Source organism: Cuculus canorus, chromosome 15 (genome assembly GCF_017976375.1).
Source record: "Cuculus canorus isolate bCucCan1 chromosome 15, bCucCan1.pri, whole genome shotgun sequence".
Taxonomy (NCBI): Eukaryota; Metazoa; Chordata; class Aves; order Cuculiformes; family Cuculidae; genus Cuculus; species Cuculus canorus.
Genome location: NC_071415.1, coordinates 8,168,959 through 8,186,382, shown reverse-complemented (window position 1 = coordinate 8,186,382; position 17,424 = coordinate 8,168,959). Strand labels below are relative to the sequence as shown.

Below are 17,424 nucleotides of genomic sequence, written 5' to 3'. Positions count from 1 at the left end.
GGCTCCGGCACCCAGCACCAGCTCCTTCCTGTGCTCCACCAGCCATGCCACAGCTCAAGCCTCAGGAGATCTGCTAATGACAACACCGCTCGGTGCCAATGGGCAAGAGTGTGGAGGACAGCTTCTGATCAGCCACAATGATCAGTCCCCATCCAAAAAGGTCCTCAGCCTCTCCGCAGTGTGGCTGTGGGATAAGAAGAGGCACAGCAGGGTCTGCAGGGAGGGACAGGGCACCATGGGGTGCTCTGGGTAAGGGGAAGGATGGAGGCACCGCAGGGTCCCTTGGGCACAGAGAGGGACCGGGCACCACGGGGTCCCAGGGTGTAGGGAGGAACAGGGGCACCACAAGTTCCCCTGAGCACAGGGAGGGACAGGGCACCATGGGGTCCCCTGGGCACAGAGAAGAGTGGGGACACGATGTGGATCCCTGGGCACAGGGAGGGGTGGGGGCACTGCAGGGTTCCCACAGCTCGCTCTGCTCACCCTCCTTGCAGCAAACTGAACGCCAGCAGCCCGAGCTTCATGTTTCAGGGCAGCCTCCCTTGCCCGGGCAGCCCAGAATCTTTGTTTAACACATAAACAAACCCCAGTGGGGGAAGAGCGCCCGTATCCCATCCCCACTGCAGCATCCCTGGGCTCCCCTGCGGAGGACTGGACCTTGCTGGAGGGCAGAGCCTCCGGGCACTGGGACCAACCACAGCGGACGGGGCTGAGTGGGTCCCTGTGAGTCCCGAGCTGCCGCCAGGCTCCCCAACAAAGGTGCCATTCAGAGCGGGTGGAGAGGAGCCCAGCGCCGCTTCCGCAGCCGCCCGCTGCCAACAAGCAGCTCCCAGGAGCGGGGGGCTGAGCTGCCCCCCAGGGATGCAAACAACGACAAAAGGAGCCAGCGGGCGCAGGAGCGGCACCGTGCCCGGCACTGGCTCCAGTCTCCAGCCCCAAGACGGGCCCCGGCTCCTCAGTCCTCACAGACGGACGGACGGATGTCAGCAGGTCTGCAGTGCCTGGCCTTTCCCACGGATTGCTCCCAGCAAGGGGTTGGGATGGGGCAATGCCCAGGGATCGGCGTCGCGGGGTGCAGCGATGGCTGGGGATGCCAAGCTTCACTCTAAGCATCACCGCTGCAACCCACGACGCCAGTCCCTGGGTACAAACCAGCAGCCTCCGGCAGTGGTCAAACTGGCCAAACGCACCGTAGCAGCGAATCTCCCCTCCCTGCACCTGCAGGAAAGGCTGCGGATGCCAAAATCTGTTTAGCACTTCCATCAGTGCTCGTGCCAAGTGCTTAGTCAGTGACTTCCAGCCACGCAGCGGTTTGACTTTCCTTAAAGCCCTGGCAGTGGCCACGAGGCTGCTGGTGCCTGTGCCGGGCTGCGGCGAGCTCAGACCCCAGCATGGCTTCAGGAGCTGCTGGGAAAGGGGCTTCAGGTGTGGCATCATCTGATGGGGTCCCTGGGGAGCAGCCGGGTGGTCCCATATCTTCCCAGGGTGCAGCACATGGTGCGGTGTGGATGGTGACACAGATGGCAGTGTGGTGGCTGGCACACCTGCAGGGTCAGGTCAAGGTCACAGATGGTGGGAGCCGGTACGGCACTGGTGAAGAATCAACCCCATCTCAGCACCGGCACTGGGACCCTCAAGGAAAGGGCACCTGGCACCGGCCGCGGGCAGGGCAGGGAAAGCAGCAGCTACTGAGCCAGCTGGCACCATCAAAGAACCTGAGGGGCCAACCAAGGAGCTGAACCCTCACCCCTGGGTCCCACCACCCAGCAATTAATCCCTTCCGATAATGAAGGGATGTGCTTGCCCAGCATCGGGTTTGAGAGGCGCAGCACTGCAGCCAGGAGCCTGGAGCCCACCCAGGGCTACGGCACAGCCCCACCACGGCAGAAGCTCACGGTTGCCGGGGCAAGGGGAGCAGAATGAGTCCCTCGCACACCTCGATCCGTAGCCCCACCACTGCTGTGCAGGGCTTGCAGTCTGTCTGGGGCACTAAGACACGAAAGAGTTAGTTAATGGCTGGGAAGTACAAGGAAAACTCCTCCACTAACGAGGGAGAGGGCAGGGAGCTGAGAGCACTGCCAATTAAAAATACCGGCCACAAAAGGAGACAGGCACAGCAGGGAGGAGAGCAGGGCTCCCGCACGGCCACGCTGCCAGCAGGCACTGAGCATGTCCCTGGCTGTCCTCCCTGCCAGGATCGCCGGAGCGGTGACAGAGAGCACCGGGAGCACCATCCTGCCCTGCGTGCGCGGGGGCAGATGCCAGGGCCATGGGGCAGATGTTGCAGCACAGAGGGACAGTGGTACCCGTGGCACTGGAGCCCCTGCTCAGGCCACCTGAGTGCCACCAATGCCCTTGGGATACCCCGATGTCCCCTTCTTCGCTCCCAATGGGCTGTTCAGGTGACAGCTGTGCCACATGGGAGCATGGGGCACTCTGGGTCCCGCTCCCCTTGCACCCTAGTCCCATGGCATGGACCCCCATGGCCCTCAGAGCACCTTGCACCCCACGAGCATCCTGAGGGACCTGATGGTGCTGAGCAGGGTTGGGCAGGACCCCCAGGAAAGGGGGACAATGCTATGCTGTGGAATCCAGCGAGCCCTGGCATCACCAGCTCCAGCTGCAGCCCAGGACTCCCTCGTGCACCAGGAGCCGGAGCCTCCTGCCACCGCCACCGACCACGAAGAGCGCACAAACACCGCCGCGGGGAGCTCAGCCCCTCCACTACTCCCAGAAATGCCTTTTCTTAAACACAAGGCTCACAGTAGCTAAATACACGCTTGAATTCAGCGCAGTGCTCTGCGTGCAGCGAGAGCAGCGAGCTCCTCGCCGGCCCCGTCCTCCCCCGCCACGCGCTGGCCCGCGCCCCGCAGCAGCGATGGCCTCGGTGGGTGATGGCAGCCACGCACGAGCCGGCTGCACGTGCAGGGCCAGGCGGGCAAGGGGCAGCCGCTCTGCACAATGCCATCACCCTGACCTCCTGCACCCCAGTGCACGTTATTGGGAGACCTGCATGGCCAACCACAGCTCTGGACATCCTGGTGCACACCATGGTGACACCCCCGTGCATGCCACGGAGAGACTTCCCATGCCCAACTGATGCTCCAAGGCATCCCAGTGCACACTATGGGGAGAACCCCATGCCCATTCACAGCTCTGGACATCCCAGCACACACTACATGGAGACTTCCATGCCCAACCAGTCATCCCAGTGCACACTATGAGGAGATCCTCGTGTCCAACCACAGCTCTGGGCATCCTGGTGCACACCATGGGGAGACTCCCATGCCCAACCAGAGCTGCAGGCATCTTGGTGCACGCGGAGATCCTCATGCACGATGGGTGCTCCAAGTATCCCAATACACTCCAAGGGGAGAACCCCCTGCCCAACCACAGCTCTGGACATCCCAGCACATGCTATGTGGACACTCGCACCCCCAAACACAGCTCCAGTCATCCTGGCACACACTATGCGGAGATCCTCATGCCCAGCCAGTGCTCCAGGCATCCCAGTGCATGACATGGAAAGATTCTTGTGCCCAACTACAGCTCCAGGCACCCCAGTGCATGCCACAAGGAGAGCCCCATGACCAACTGACGCTCCAGACAACCCAGTGCCCTCCACAGGGAGAACTCCTGCCCAACCACAGTTCCAGTCATCCCAGTGCACACTACGTGAAGACTCCCATGCCCAACCAATGTTCCAAGCGTGTCAATTCATGCCATGGAGATACCCTTGTGCCCAACCACAGCTCTGGGCATCCTGGTGCACACTGCAGGGAGACCCCCCTGCCCAGCCACAGCATTTGGCATCCCAGTGCACACTACGGGGTGACCTCCATGCCCAATCGATACTCCAGTCATCCCAGTGCACACCAATCAATGTCCCAAGCATCCCAGTGCACACCATGGAGAGACCCTTGCACTCAACCACAGCACTGGGCATCCCAGTACGTGCCACAGGGAGACCCCCATGCCCAGAAGCCCCAGCTCTGTCTCTCTACACGTGTCTGAGGGCATGGCCCCATGCCGTGGGACTCCTCCATGCCTCTGGGGGCTCCTCTCCCTTCCCAGCAGCACAGCCCTGCAGCACCCGTTCGCATGCTCGCGCGCCAACCCTTTGCATCCGCAGCCAGCGCAGTGCCAGCAGCGATCGATGCCCAGTCGGGGTGTGGGGGCTGCCGGCCAAGCCCCCGCTGACGAAGCACATCCTCACTCAGTTCCCCCCTGGCAGTGCTGCGCCAGCTCGCAGGGAGAGGGCGGCTGCTCTGAGCAGATGGCTCCAGCCTCCGCTAAATCAACATCTACTTAATGAGGGGAAAGCTGTCGCTGTCCCCCCATGCCTGGCGGCAGCGGCAAACGAACCAGGGCAACCCCCCCAGCCCCCTCCTCCCCATTCCTTCCATCACCCCATTGCAGCAGAACACCTCTCCTCTAGCTCCACCATCCCTGCTGCAGCAGCAGGACCTCTGCGTCCCCCTAGCACGACGGGGACCCCCGGGGACCCCACGAGCAGGATGACAGCGAGTACCCACAGGGAAGACATTCTCAGCAGAGCCAAGTGCCTATTTCAGAGTAGGAGGGGAGGATGCTGCAGCAGCATCGCCGTGAGCTGCTGGATAAAGGAAGCATCCAAAATAGCTGCTCTTAATTATATCCTTGCTGACGAGCGCCAAGCAAACAACAGGCGCTGCGAGGGCTCACTGCACGAGGAGCCCTGGCACCAGTGGTCTTGCTCCCCGCTGTGGGGATGGGGTCTGCACTCTGGAGTCCCCATGGGTGCACATGTGTGAGAAGGGCGCATGGCCACACGCTCTGCCCATGTTTGTGCCACCACCCCACGGAGGTGGCCGGAGCAGCCCTGGCTGAGTCTGGTGATGTTGGGGACACCAGGGAGTTGATCCCCACCACTGTCAGACAGCGAAAGGTTTGTACACTCCTGCAGCCAAGGTCATGTCAAGCACTGAGGCCGGCACGATGTTTAGATGCTAATGAAGCCGTTATCGTCTTCCGATCGATTTTGACTGTATAAATAATGCACTGGGAAGCTCGCGGGCTGCGTGGGAAAAGATTGCCTGGGGCCAAGATGTGCCAGGGATGAGATGGACCCATCGCAGCCCAGAGCTCACCAGAGCTGAGTAAGGAATGCCCACCACAGCTAGATACGCCAGTGCCCATCACAACTGGACACCCACCAGCTGGACCCCCCAGTACTCATCACAGCTGAAAAACAAGCGCGCATCACAGCTGGACACACACTGCCCACCACAGCTGGATACTCCAGCCCTTGTCACAGCTGAGCAACCACCAGCTGGACACTCAGTCTTCATCTCAGCTGGACAACAAATGCCCATCACAGCTGGACATACACTGCCCACCACAGCTGGATACCCCAGTGCCTGTCACAGCTGAGCAACCACCAGCTGGACACTCAGTGTTCATCACAACTGGACATCCCATTACCAATCACAGCTGGAAAACAACTGCCCACCACAGCTGGATACTCCAATGCCTGTCGCTTCACTTTCCACCACAGCCAGGCAACAACTGCCCATCACAGCCAGACACCCCAGTGCCCATCACATTTGGACACCCCACCACACGGTACACCCACAAGCCATTCCCCACATCCCAAGGCCCTTTTTGGGGTGCTTGCCCTGCGCCCAGCACACCTGCGGGCGCTCCGGATGCCTGGCCCTCACAGAGCCTTCCCGGGGGAAATCTGCTGTTCACCATCAATGTGCAGTGGCAGTCTGAGTCACGGCGCGGCGGCAGCGCAGGGCTGTCCCCTGGGGACGGGATGAAGCAGCTTAAACACAGCAGGGCCACTCTATGATTTTTTTAATTACAAAAAGGAAACTTTTTGATCCCAAGGGAGGACGAGGGGCTGACGCTGCAGGCTGCCAAGGCAAGTGGGGATGGGACATGGGGTTGTACCCAAGGCAGAGCCGACCTGCTGAAGATCTGGGGTTGGAGCCGGCCAGGGGACCCAGCAGCCCACGGTGCCCACCAGCCCATGCCAGGGCTCACCAGCAGCTACTGTGAGCAGCCCTGCTCTCCCTGCATCACCGAGCTGTATCCTCAGCTGACCTTTGCCACGGGGTGCCGTGGAGCCCAGACGAGCTGCTCCCTGCTGCTACATCACCCAGACTCCCCCAGGGTGGCTCCAGCCCCCCAGCCCCACTTCGGGGTCAGGCGTGCAGCCCCCGGCTCTGCAGGACCCCGTCCCGGTGCAGGGTCACTGCCTGCAAAGCCCTGGCAGCCTCCTGCCCACTCCGGGCTGCCGGCAAACCCCTGACCCTGAATAATACACAGTGCCACGCTGCTCTGCCAGCAGACACCGGTGACTCGTCCCCATGCAATCCGGGATGCAGGGAGCTGGCTGTGGGGATGGGCAGGGATGCGGGTGACACAGCGACATATCGGCTCTAAACCCACAGGTGGGACATGAGTTGCCACGCTCAGTGCCGTGGGATCAGCACCAAACATCACAGCAGCACTATCGTGCCCGTCGCCGCCGGCCGGGTGCCAGCCGTACGCCCACCTTCGTCTCCGCGGAAATACGTGTTGGTGCCGCTTCCATGGAGCCTTAATTGACAGACTGCTCTCCCTGCACTGGGGCGGCGCAAACAGGTAATTTTCAGTAATCACCCTGACTGGAAGGAGTCCCCGTCGGCACGGTGAGGCTGCTGTGCCGGGGACGCGATGCAGCTGCTTGGGGCCACCTCCAGTCTGCATCCGCCTGCATCCCAGTAAAGCCAGCACCGCGCATCGCAGTGCCTGGGCAGAGGCCACCCAGGACAGAGGAGCAGAGAGGGGGCAGATGCTGGCACTGCTCACCTCCACCTTGGGGTAGAGATTATCCTGCCCATCCTCATCCTCCCCAATTCCTTGCCTCCTCCGTGGGGCCTGGGAGCCCTGGGAGGACCGACCTCAGCCATGCTGGCCTGCAGGGAGGTACTAGTAGCTTTGTGTATCTTAAACCATCATTAACTAACAAACAGTCGCTTTCATCTGGCCTCCCAGGAACCCAACCGCAGTCACTGGGAAGCGGTGGGGAGCTCCCCAGCATACACGGAGCGCGTGCCGGTGTGCGTGCACATCCATGCGGGCAGTCCAGACAAATCAGAGGGCAATAAGCAACGCTGCAGCGCTGGGCTCCGAGCTCTCACTCCGCATGGGGCTAAAACAGCCCCATGAGGTCTATTTTAAACACAGTGCCTTTAGTGCCATCATTTGTCCATGTCCACATCACAGCCTGGCTTCCGTGCCTGCCGGTGCACAGTGCCCACCCGTGCACCCTCTGCACCGCAGCAGCCTTCCAGCGGTGCCCGTGGGCAGGATTAGGGCAAGAGTGGGCGGCTCTGTGGGTGCATGGACCTGCAGCTCGGTGATGTCGTGGTGACTGCCAGGGGGGACCCGCAGTACACAGATGTGCAGCCAGGCGATGCCATGCAACCGCCCTGAGCACCGGGAGCCTGGCCAGAGGTGTCACACTGCTCCTGAAGGCCTGGCAGCGCTGCAGGAGAAGGGCACGGATCGTAGGACACGTCCGTGTCCCCAGCACAACAGGCAATGGATGGGGGCTGGTAGGGATTGTGTGGGACCACCTTCCTCAACCCTGCCAGGAGCCAGGGCTCAGTCAGACACAGCCTCAGCATCCTCGCACGCTGGAGAGGAGACAGCCGGGAGAAAAGCTGCTGTGGAGCTGCACAGCCACGAGGAGCGAGCTGTAAACAGCCCAGCTGCAATGCAGGAGCCGGGCAGGCGGCTGCTTTGTCTGCTCCAGCGGCTCCAGCAGTCATGGACCAAAATCCTATGGGGGCCTCGGCCAGGAGGCAGCACAGAGCCCGGCTCCCAGCAGCCACATCTGGAAAGGATCAGCCGGCTGCTGCCGCTGCTGCAGCCCCAGCGCTGAGCCCCACGCCAGGCCAGGGAGGAGGCACTGCCGAAGCGGCTGGCAGAGACGGGTGCAGGCACACGGATGCACGAGGCAAAGGCACACGGATGCACACGCATGCACATGGACGCATAGGTTGAACAACGTACACGGATGCACAGAGGCAGCTGTACGCACACAGATGTGCACACACACACACACATGCATGCACACAGATGCACGCGGCTGCACAAGGGCACACAGATGCACACGGGTGCACAGGGGAACATACAGATGCACGCTGGCAGAGCAGCACTGGTGCGGAGCAGCCGGCTGCCGATGGCCACGGTGTTCAGAAAAGCAGTGCCCGGGCTGTGCCTGCTTGGGCACCAGCTCCAACATACTCTGTCTCCAGGCAGCAGGTGCCATGGCAGGGCCCAGAGCCGGGGTCCTATCAGCCTGCTGTGCACGGAGCACCCCAGCCCCACAATCACCTTGATCTGCTCGGCTCTCACCAGGCGGGCAGTAGTGACCTTGCCGGTGAGACCCAAGGAGACCCAGGCAGATTCAGCATCACCACGCCAGCCGCTCTCCCACACCATCCCAGCACTGTGCTTCACCGGCCAGACAGCTCATGCCGGGCACCGGCACTCATCCATCACCGGATCCAGCCTCGGCAACATGGAGCTGTCGGGCTGTGCCGAGGCCGGTGCTGCACTCCCAGCTTCCCATTTCTCAGCCTGATTGCTCCTGTCGCTGAAGAGCCCAGCGTTAAACACCTCATTTTCTACTCCCGTATTGAGTTGGAAAATACTATTAACATTTCATTAAGGCTTAAAGATCCCTCTTAGCCTGGCAGGAAGAGCCAGCCCACTGGCGGGATTGCTCCTGTGTTGGCCACATCCCTCCAGAGAGAGGGGACAGGGAGGTCAAGTCCCACATGCAGACCAGTTGCAGGGCAGCACGGTAACCCAGGGCAGAGGTGGACATCAGTGCTGCACATCAGCTCAGCTCAACGGCTGGCTTGGCACAGCCCGTCCTCGCAGCACACTTGGCCGCTTCCAGGGAATAAAGTGGGGATGGAGTAGCAGCATCCACGCAGGCCAGCACAAGCCCAAGTGCTCCTGAACAGGTTTTGCTTCCCAGTGCCTTTCCCTCGCCTGTGGGAGCCTGGCCCAGCAGCAGCAGCATCCATTAAATAACAGCATATGAGTTCCTCAATGCTCTCCTGATGGTGTCTCAACACCTGCGAAAGGCACCGATAGCGAGGGCAGCGCACGGCAGGTTCACGGCCAACGTTCAGCCAAAAGCTCACCAGTCCCAGCTTCACAGGATGGTCAGCGGTGCCCAACCCTGGCAGTGCCCAGTCCCGCTGTGGCAGCACCCACTGCTCCTGGCACCCACCACACCTACCCCAGCCCCAGGAGGGAGCGCGCCGAGCATCGCCCCAGACCCGCGCAGTCCCCTCCATGGCTGACCCTGCCAGCAACAGCTCCACATGCCCAGGGCCAACAGTCACCAAGGATCCACCACTGCTTTGGCACCTACCCGGGCCCCAGCACAGCGCCACGCAGCCCACGGGCACCAGCACTGCAGGGCTGAGCAGGGCAAGGGGCTGGGGGCACGCGCCGAGCTGGGGAGGGGGCTGACTGCAGCCTTTCCCAGCAGCTGGGAAGGGAAGGGTTAAAGGGAGCTCAGCAGAGCAGTGGAGAGGAGCCAGACGCCAGCCTGGCTACTGGAAACCGCACTGGGCTGGCGGAGAAGGGACTGGGAGAAGGGACTGGCTGCAGAGCGAGGCTCAGGGCACTCGCAGCGCCCGGTCCTGCTGCACCACTGGCACCATCACCGCTGGGTGCAGCCTGGCACTGCCACATCCCCAGCCACTCCTGGGAGCATCACCCCGCCACAGGGCATGGGCGGCGAGGAGCACAGCAGCGCCCAGCAGCAAAGTCCTTGTGGGGGGAACACAGCCCGAGCCAGTGGCTCCTGGAGAGCCCTGGGCACAAGAGGGTGCCCGCTGCCAGCAAAGGGCTTACTGGTGTCAGCCAGGTGAATTCAGGACTGCACGAGAAAATCCACGCCAGCCAAGAAACCGCGAGCTGTGAGCGGAGCCCCCGGCCACGCTGCTCCTTGGTGGTGGTGGCCAACAGCCCTGCGGCCGCTGCAGTGCTCACCAGCGGGCAGGGACCCTGTGGCCAACCCCAGAGGAAAGGTTCGCACCCACAACTCCCGCCCAGCCAGAGGGGCTGTAACGAGTGAAAAAAAAGTAATGAGACGTCACCTCGAGCCGAGCGATAATCCCCCTTTGGAAGGAAACTTGGCACATGCTGGCATGCTCCCATCTGCCAAGTCCTGCTGGGAGTAAGGCTTCACAGGCGGGCTAGAAACCCCAAAAAGAAGTTTATAAGGCACTTGCTGACACGCCGCTAAGCACAGCAGGACTTGCTCAGCCCTGACTGCCATCCCAGACAGCCCTCAGGCCCTGTGCCTGGGACATGCTGGGATGCACCTATATTGCCTTGTGCTGGCATCACCCCGCATGCCCCAGCCCAACCCGTAATCCATGCCAAGGGGGTTGATGTGGCCACGGGAGCAGCACTCAGCCACGGAACAGAGGATATGAAGGTCCCAGCACCCTTTGCAGCCCCCAGTTTGGCCAAGCCGTCACAGGATCCAGCCCTGCAGCCCCTTCCACTCCAAACATCCTTCCCAGCACCAACGGCTCCACAGACCCAGAGCTCCAGGGGATCCTGGCATCCTGGTGAGCATCATCTGCTCACCCCATGCCTGGGCTTTTCCTGTGGGAAAGACAGGGCTGCCCCAGTGCCCATGTTCAGGAGTGGCAGTGAGAGCCAGGAGGGGAGGCTGCCACCCCGGGAAGTTCCCTGCGTTACCGGAGGGAACCGGGCAGCTCCGGCGGCTGCTGGCCACACGCGCCCTGGGCACTGCACCACAATTGGATTTGCAGCTGCCCTGCCTCTTACTGCATGGAAATTGAATTGTAAAATGTCAAAGACATTTCCTAACTGCGCCATATTAGCCTGGTTTTATTAAATACTATTATCAGGGAAGATTATTAATGCAATCAAAGACAGGCAAAAAAGACCCGAATTAACCGTCCGCCATGCAGGAGGATGTGCTGGAGGCAGCCAGCAAGGCCCTGCCCGGGGAGCCCATGTTCCCCAGGGGTCTGGCTCCTGCCTCCCACCTCCCCTGCGTCCCAGACCACCGGCAGAGTCATCATCCTGCATGGCTGCTGCAGCTCCGCTTGCATCCTGGCATAGGTCCTCATGGGATGGCAGGGGGTGACAAGCCTGGGGGTGCTCGTTGAGGTCCCTCCCCTTCTGCCCACGCTGCCTGCACCATGCCCATCCCTCTGAGGAGCTGCCTGGCTGCTGCCCCGGTCTGTTCACCCATAGCGGGCTCTGCCTGCCCCACACGGCCCCTGGCTAGAAGCAGCATGGCCAGAGGCAGCCATGGGGCCAATGGGGCTCTGGTTCCTCACCAGGCAGAGCAGGACCTGCTCCCTGTGGGTGACAGCAGGACCAGGGCTGGCTGGGATAAGCCTTGAAATGCCAGGGCTGCTGCTAGCAACACGCAGGGCAGGACACAGAGCCCTGTGCAGGCAGCAACACAGGATCGGGGGTCTCTCACCCAGGACAGGAGCACCTGGAGAGCTTCTTGAACCTCAGCATCCCACATCCCTGGGCAGTGGGACCAGGCAGGGCTGGGCTACCCCAGCGTAGCAGGGGGCAGAGGGTGCGGATTCAGTGCCCAGTTCCCATTCCCAGCCTAGCAGGGTGCAGAGGATGTGGGACCCAGTGCCCAGCTCCCATTCCCAGCCTAGAAGGGTGCAGAGGATGTGGGACCCAGTGTCCAGCTCCCATTCCCAGTCTAGAAGGGTGGCTCACCCAGCCCTGAACATCCCAGAGTGAGGCACACAGAGCTGCAGCGGCACATGAGGACACGAGCCCTGATGGCAGCCTGGGGCACCTGGATGGCACCGAGTGCACGGTGGGCAGCAGAGCCGCTCTGGGCACAGCCCAGCTCCCACCCTCACAGCCAGGCTGCAGCCGGCGCCTGCCGCACCGAGTGCTCGCCCTGGCACCATAGGACCACGTGCCGGGAAATCATCTTTACCACATGAAGCCACCACGTGTGGAAGCGCTTTGCAAAGCCTCCCAGCCCGGTGGGAGGAGAAGCTGGGGCAGAAGGGCCTGGCCTTCAGCTTGAGGTCCCGCAGTGCCAGCGGGTGCCACGCAGAAGCCATTCCCAAAGCAGACGAGCAGCACCAGCCTCACAAGGAAGGAGCCCACTCACTCAACCCACTACCGCCAAGGTTCCCTGCATGGCACAGCACCAACGCACCGCATGCCCAGGATGGGGACGGCGCAGCTGGCATGGATGCTGCTGGGGACACCCTGATGCTCACCCCATCCCACGGTGCCCCAGCCAGGAAAACGCCAAGTCACTACAATTCTTCGAGGTAGCACCGGGGAGGAGGGGACCTGGAGGAAAACCATTTACTGCCAAATCCCTGCATCTGATTTGCGTAACTTTCAGACAACCTCATCAATTATGGATGCCCGGGAAGCGAGCGCTGCGGCCGGCCCGGGCCCCACAAACTCGTACTCCACCGGCGCAATCGGGCCCCACGTCACCATAGCAACCCGTGTTAATTCACGCAGGGATTTTAAAAATCTCATTTATTAAACCCCACATGAATAGGATATTATCCAGATAATAGAGCTAAGTTACAAATCTTCCTGGTGCCGCGGAGCACGAGGAGTGCCGGAGGCACACGTGGGGCCGGCATGTGGAGGGGACGTGGGGGAGCCTATGGCACAGGGACAGTCCCAGCTCGGCGATCTCCCACCCCGTGCCATGCATCACTCCCGCAGCCCCGCGACAGAGGTGTCCGTGCACCCCAGGCCAGGAGCTCAGCACTCGCCGCCGGGCAGGAGAGTCGGGTCCCGCGGTGAAACGGTGCCAGAGCAGCCTGGCATCAGCACCGGAGCTGGAGACGTGCAGCCCAGCCAGGGCACAGGGCAAGCATCCAGGAATCTCTCCAACACCACGCTGGCCAAGTTTGGCCTAGCCGGGTATCCCTTGTCCCTCACCCGCAAGCCCGGCACATGGAGCACGGGAGGGCTCTGCAGCGGGAGAGCCGCCAGGGTGGGAGATGCAGCAGAGCAGGGCTGGGAAGGAGCGGAATGCAGGAGGAGGTGGTGGCACTCCGGCACCGCTGGCCGTTGCCACAGCAACACCAGCTGTGCACCCGGGCCAGCGGGGATGGGAGAGGGGGATAGCGCTGGGCACAGGCCAGGCGTCATCTCCATCCTCACCATCCCTGCTCCGAGAGGCCAGGGAAGCGGCAGCACCTGGAGAGAGCTGGGATGAAGGAGGCTCTTAGCTGGAGCCTCTTCTCTCCCTGCACAGGCCCTTGGCCACGACAGCAATGATGGTACTGGGGACACAGGGGACGCCACGCTGGCCTTGCACAGCACCAGAGACACCATGCTGATCCTGCATGGCACTGGGGACACGGTGGATGGCACGCCAGCCCTGCATGATACCGGGGACACGGTGAACACCACGCCGACCCTGCACAGCACCAGGGACGTGGTGGATGCTGTGCTGGCCCTGCACGGCACCATGGACACCACACTGGCCCTACATGGCACCAGGGACCCGGTGGACACCACACTGGCCCTGCACAGCACCGGGGACACAGTGGAAGCCACATCAGCCCTGCACAGCGCTGGGGACAGCAGGCTGGCCCCTGCACGGCACCACAGACACGGTGGACGCCACGCTGGCCCTGCACTACAGTGACAACACGGGGAATGCCACCCATACCAGCCCTGCCTGGCACCAGGACATAGGGGACACCACACTGGCCCTGCTCAGCCAAGAACAACCCTGCACAACCAGGAACAAGGGACACCGCACCAGCCCCACACAGCTCCAGGGACACAGAGGTGCCTACATTTGGGGAGTGCTGGGCCCCGGATGGAGAGATGCAGGGTGAGATGGCAAAGGGTCTGTGTGACCAGTGACTTGATGCCACTCGAGTGCTCCCCGCGGTCCCCATCTGTGCCCGGGATTGGTCCCCAGCTCCCGTTTTGGCCCTGCGCACCAGGCCTGAAACCTGCGGCTGCATCAGCACTATGAATAATTCAGACCCGGGTGGAACGCCTCAGCAGAGCAGTTACATCGTGCAGAGAGCGGAGCCTCATGGAGCTACACACGCAAATACACACGCACAAGCACACGCAGACCCCCGTCGCCTCACGCCCGGACACACGCACACGCGGGTGCACCCACGGCGCCGCGCAAACCCAGCCGCAGGGATGCACCCCGGGAGATACCCATGGAGCTACATCCAAACACCCCCACACGAAGAACCACCAACACAGCCACATCCAAACACACATATGCCAGGGTACACACCGATACACAAACACAGACACGCACCCAAACACAGGCGCACACGCACACCCTGCACGCACGGCCATGGCCACACGCACACATGCAAATCCGTGCGGTCGCCGGCATCCTGACGTGCACACGAGTGGTCTGTGCACACACGCTCTGCACATGCAGATGGCCCCAGTGCTGCCCTGCCTGTCCGCAGCCCCCTGCCCTCGCCCGTGCCCTGGCCAAGACCCCGGGACAGGGGTCCCAAGCTGCCACGGGCGCAGGGCAGCCCGGCCGGGGGGGCTGCACCGGGAGATGCTCCGACGCCGCCAGCCCCCCCCCTCCCACCGGTCTGACATCGCCCTCCTCGCTCCGGGGGGCCGCCGGGGGTGCCCGGCACGTCTGCAGCCCCCAGTCGCGCCACAACGCACCGGGGAAGGACCGGGGATGCTGCGGGGCCGCGCGGGGCGGCATCAACCGGGAGAGGCGGGTGGGATGCGGGGAGCAGGGAGAGGGATGCGGTGCCCCTGGAGCAGCGGTTGGGATGCGAGACCCCGGGGCGCAGCGGGCAGGATGCAGGATGAGGGGAGCGTCGGGCGGGATGCGGGATGCGGCGAGTGGGATGCGGGATGCAGGGAGCGGCGGGCGGGATGCGGGATGTGGGGAGCAGTGGTGGGATGCGGAGTCCAGGGGAGCGGCGGGCGGGATGCGGGAAGCATCGGCCAGGATCAAGGGAGCAGCGGATGGGATGCGGGATGCGGGGAGCGGCGGGCGGGATGCGGGCCCCGAGCCGCCGCTGCGATGCCGGTGTCCCCCCGCCCCCCGCTTCTCCCGTCTCCGCGGCACTCACTGGCTTTGCCGGGCTTGGGCCTCTGCAGCAGCTTCTGCACGGCCGCAACATCCTCCGCCTTCACCGCCTGCACCAGCTCCTGGTCCTTGCCCATGGCTCCGCGGCGCCGGGGCTGCCGGCTGCGGGCTCACGGCCCGAGCATCCTCCGCGGCGAGGGGCGGGCGGCTCGGCCGGGCCCCCCCGCCCAGCCCGCTCCGGAGGCGGCGGCGGCGGCGCCCGGGGCGGGGCGGGGCGCGGCGGGGCTGGGGGGACCGAGAGGAGGGAGGGAGGAGGGACCGCGGGGGGAGAATCCGAGGGGATGGGGGGGCACCGGCAGCGAGGGTGGAAGAGGGGTCCGGGAGGAGGGGAACACCGGGAGGGAGGAAAGGATCGGGGCGGGGGGTGGCACCAGGAGAGGGGAGTGCGGGGAGGGGGGCAACGCGGGGAGGGGGGAGAAGGATCCGGGAGGAGGGGGGCACCGTGGGGTGGAGAGGGGGAAGGATCCGGGAGAAAGAGGGCACCGGGGGAGGGGGGGGGGCACCGGGAGGAAGGAGTGCGGGGAGGGGGGCACCGGGGGGGAAGGATCTGGGAGACGGACGGCACGGGGGGGGGTGGGGGGGTGGGCACCGGGATGGGGGGGCACCGGGATGGCGGGGTGCGGGTAGGGGGCACAGGGAGCGCAGGTGGAAAAGGTAGCCGGGAGGAGGGGGGAATTCCGTGAGGAGGGGGTGTACCGGTGGCGCAGAGGGGGGAGCACCGGGAGGAAAGCGGGAGGGACCGGGAGGAGGGGGCGCTCCAGGAGGAGGGGGCAAATCCAGAAGGAGGGAGCGCACCGGGAGCAGGGGGGGAGGAATGTCGGGAGGAGGGGGCACAGGGAGGAGGGAGTGCCGGGGGGCGCACCGGGAGCGCGAGATTTGGAGGTGAGGGGGCGGTGTCGGGAGGAGGGGGCGCACCGGGAGCGGGGAGGCGGGGCTCACGGCTCACCGGGACCCGCGGGGGGGGGGCAGTGCCGGGAGGAGGGGGCGCTCCGAGAAGGGGGAGCGCCTGGAGCGCGGAGAGGGAGGATCTGGGAGGGGGGGGGGGGGGTCACCGGGAGGAGGGGGTGTACCAGGAGCGCGAAGGTGGGGGGGCTTATGGCTCACCGGGAGCGTTTGGGGGGCTCCGGGAGGAGAGGGGGCACCGGGAGTGCAGAGAGAAAGGGGGGGCCGGGAGGAAGGGGAGATTGCGGGAGGAGGGGCTGCACCGGGACCACGAGGAGGGGGCACCGGGACAAGGGGGAGGGGCACCGGGAGGAGAGGGGGAACTGGAGGGGGGGGCACCAGGAGGAGGGAAGATACCGGGTGTGTGTGTATGTGTGTCATTACTGCCTCATCCTCTACTTTTGCAGATGAAACGGCCAGAGACACTCATCCCCTTCCACTTTTTTACGCCTTTAAGGTATGGAGGGTGCCTGGCTGGGCTGAGGATGCTGAGGAACCAGGTGGGAACTGGGGCCAGCGATGTGCGAAGTGTTAATGTGTGCCCAGTTGGGGCAGGACACAGCCATCACCCCCACAAATTCCCCCCCGAACCCCCCTCAAAGTGCTGCTCTCCTGGAAGAGCGGTCTTGCGGAGGTCCCAGCTCCAGCAAAACCATGTTGAGACCTCATCTGTGTCCACCTCTGGAATCCTCAACATAAGAAGGATATGGAGCTGTTGGAACGGGTGCAGAGGAGGCTACAAAGATGATGGGAGGGCTGGAGCACCTTCCCTACGAGGACAGGCTGAGAGAGTTGGGGTTGTTCAGCCTGGAGAAGGCTCAGAGATCTCATAGCGACCTTCCAATACCTGAAGGGGCTACAGGAAAGCTGGAGAGGGGCTATTCATAAAGGCTTGTGGTGATAGGACGAGGGGGAATGGGTATAAACTGGAGAGGGGCAGATTTAGACAGGACATTAGAAAGTATTTCTTCCCCATGAGAGTGGTGAGGCGCTGGCCCAGGTTGCCCAGGGAAGCTGTGGCTGCCCCATCCCTGGAGGTGTTCAAGGCCAGGTTGGATGAGGCTTGGGCAGCCTGAGCCAGTGGGATGTCCCTGCCCATGGCAGGGGGGTTGGAACTGGATGGGCTTTAAGGTCCCTTCCAACCCAAGCTCTTCTATGATCCTGTGTTGCAGTGCCTTGCTCTGAAAGGGTGTTGCCCAGCTACCCCGACAGCGACGGTCACTGCATGGCAGTGGGGTGTGGGGAGGGGAGGCTGCAGTGCAGCAGTGGGTGCAGTGCATGGAGATGCATGGTTACAGCACACCACTGGGTGCAGT

The 17,424-nt window shown here is 63.4% G+C and overlaps 1 protein-coding gene across 2 annotated transcripts in view; it reads right to left on the bottom strand.

Annotated features, from left to right (window-relative positions):
* Positions 1–15,370, bottom strand: part of CASKIN1 (CASK interacting protein 1) — a 33,413-nt gene extending 18,043 nt beyond the window's left edge. The window contains exon 1 of one of the 2 annotated variants that reach the window (XM_054081091.1): positions 15,150–15,370. In XM_054081091.1, coding sequence (XP_053937066.1) covers positions 15,150–15,243 — 94 coding nt within the window. In that variant the 5' untranslated portion in view covers positions 15,244–15,370. The remainder of the gene's footprint in view (positions 1–15,149) is intronic. The other variant, XM_054081092.1, reaches the window with a different exon arrangement.
* Positions 15,371–17,424: the final 2,054 nt, after the last annotated feature.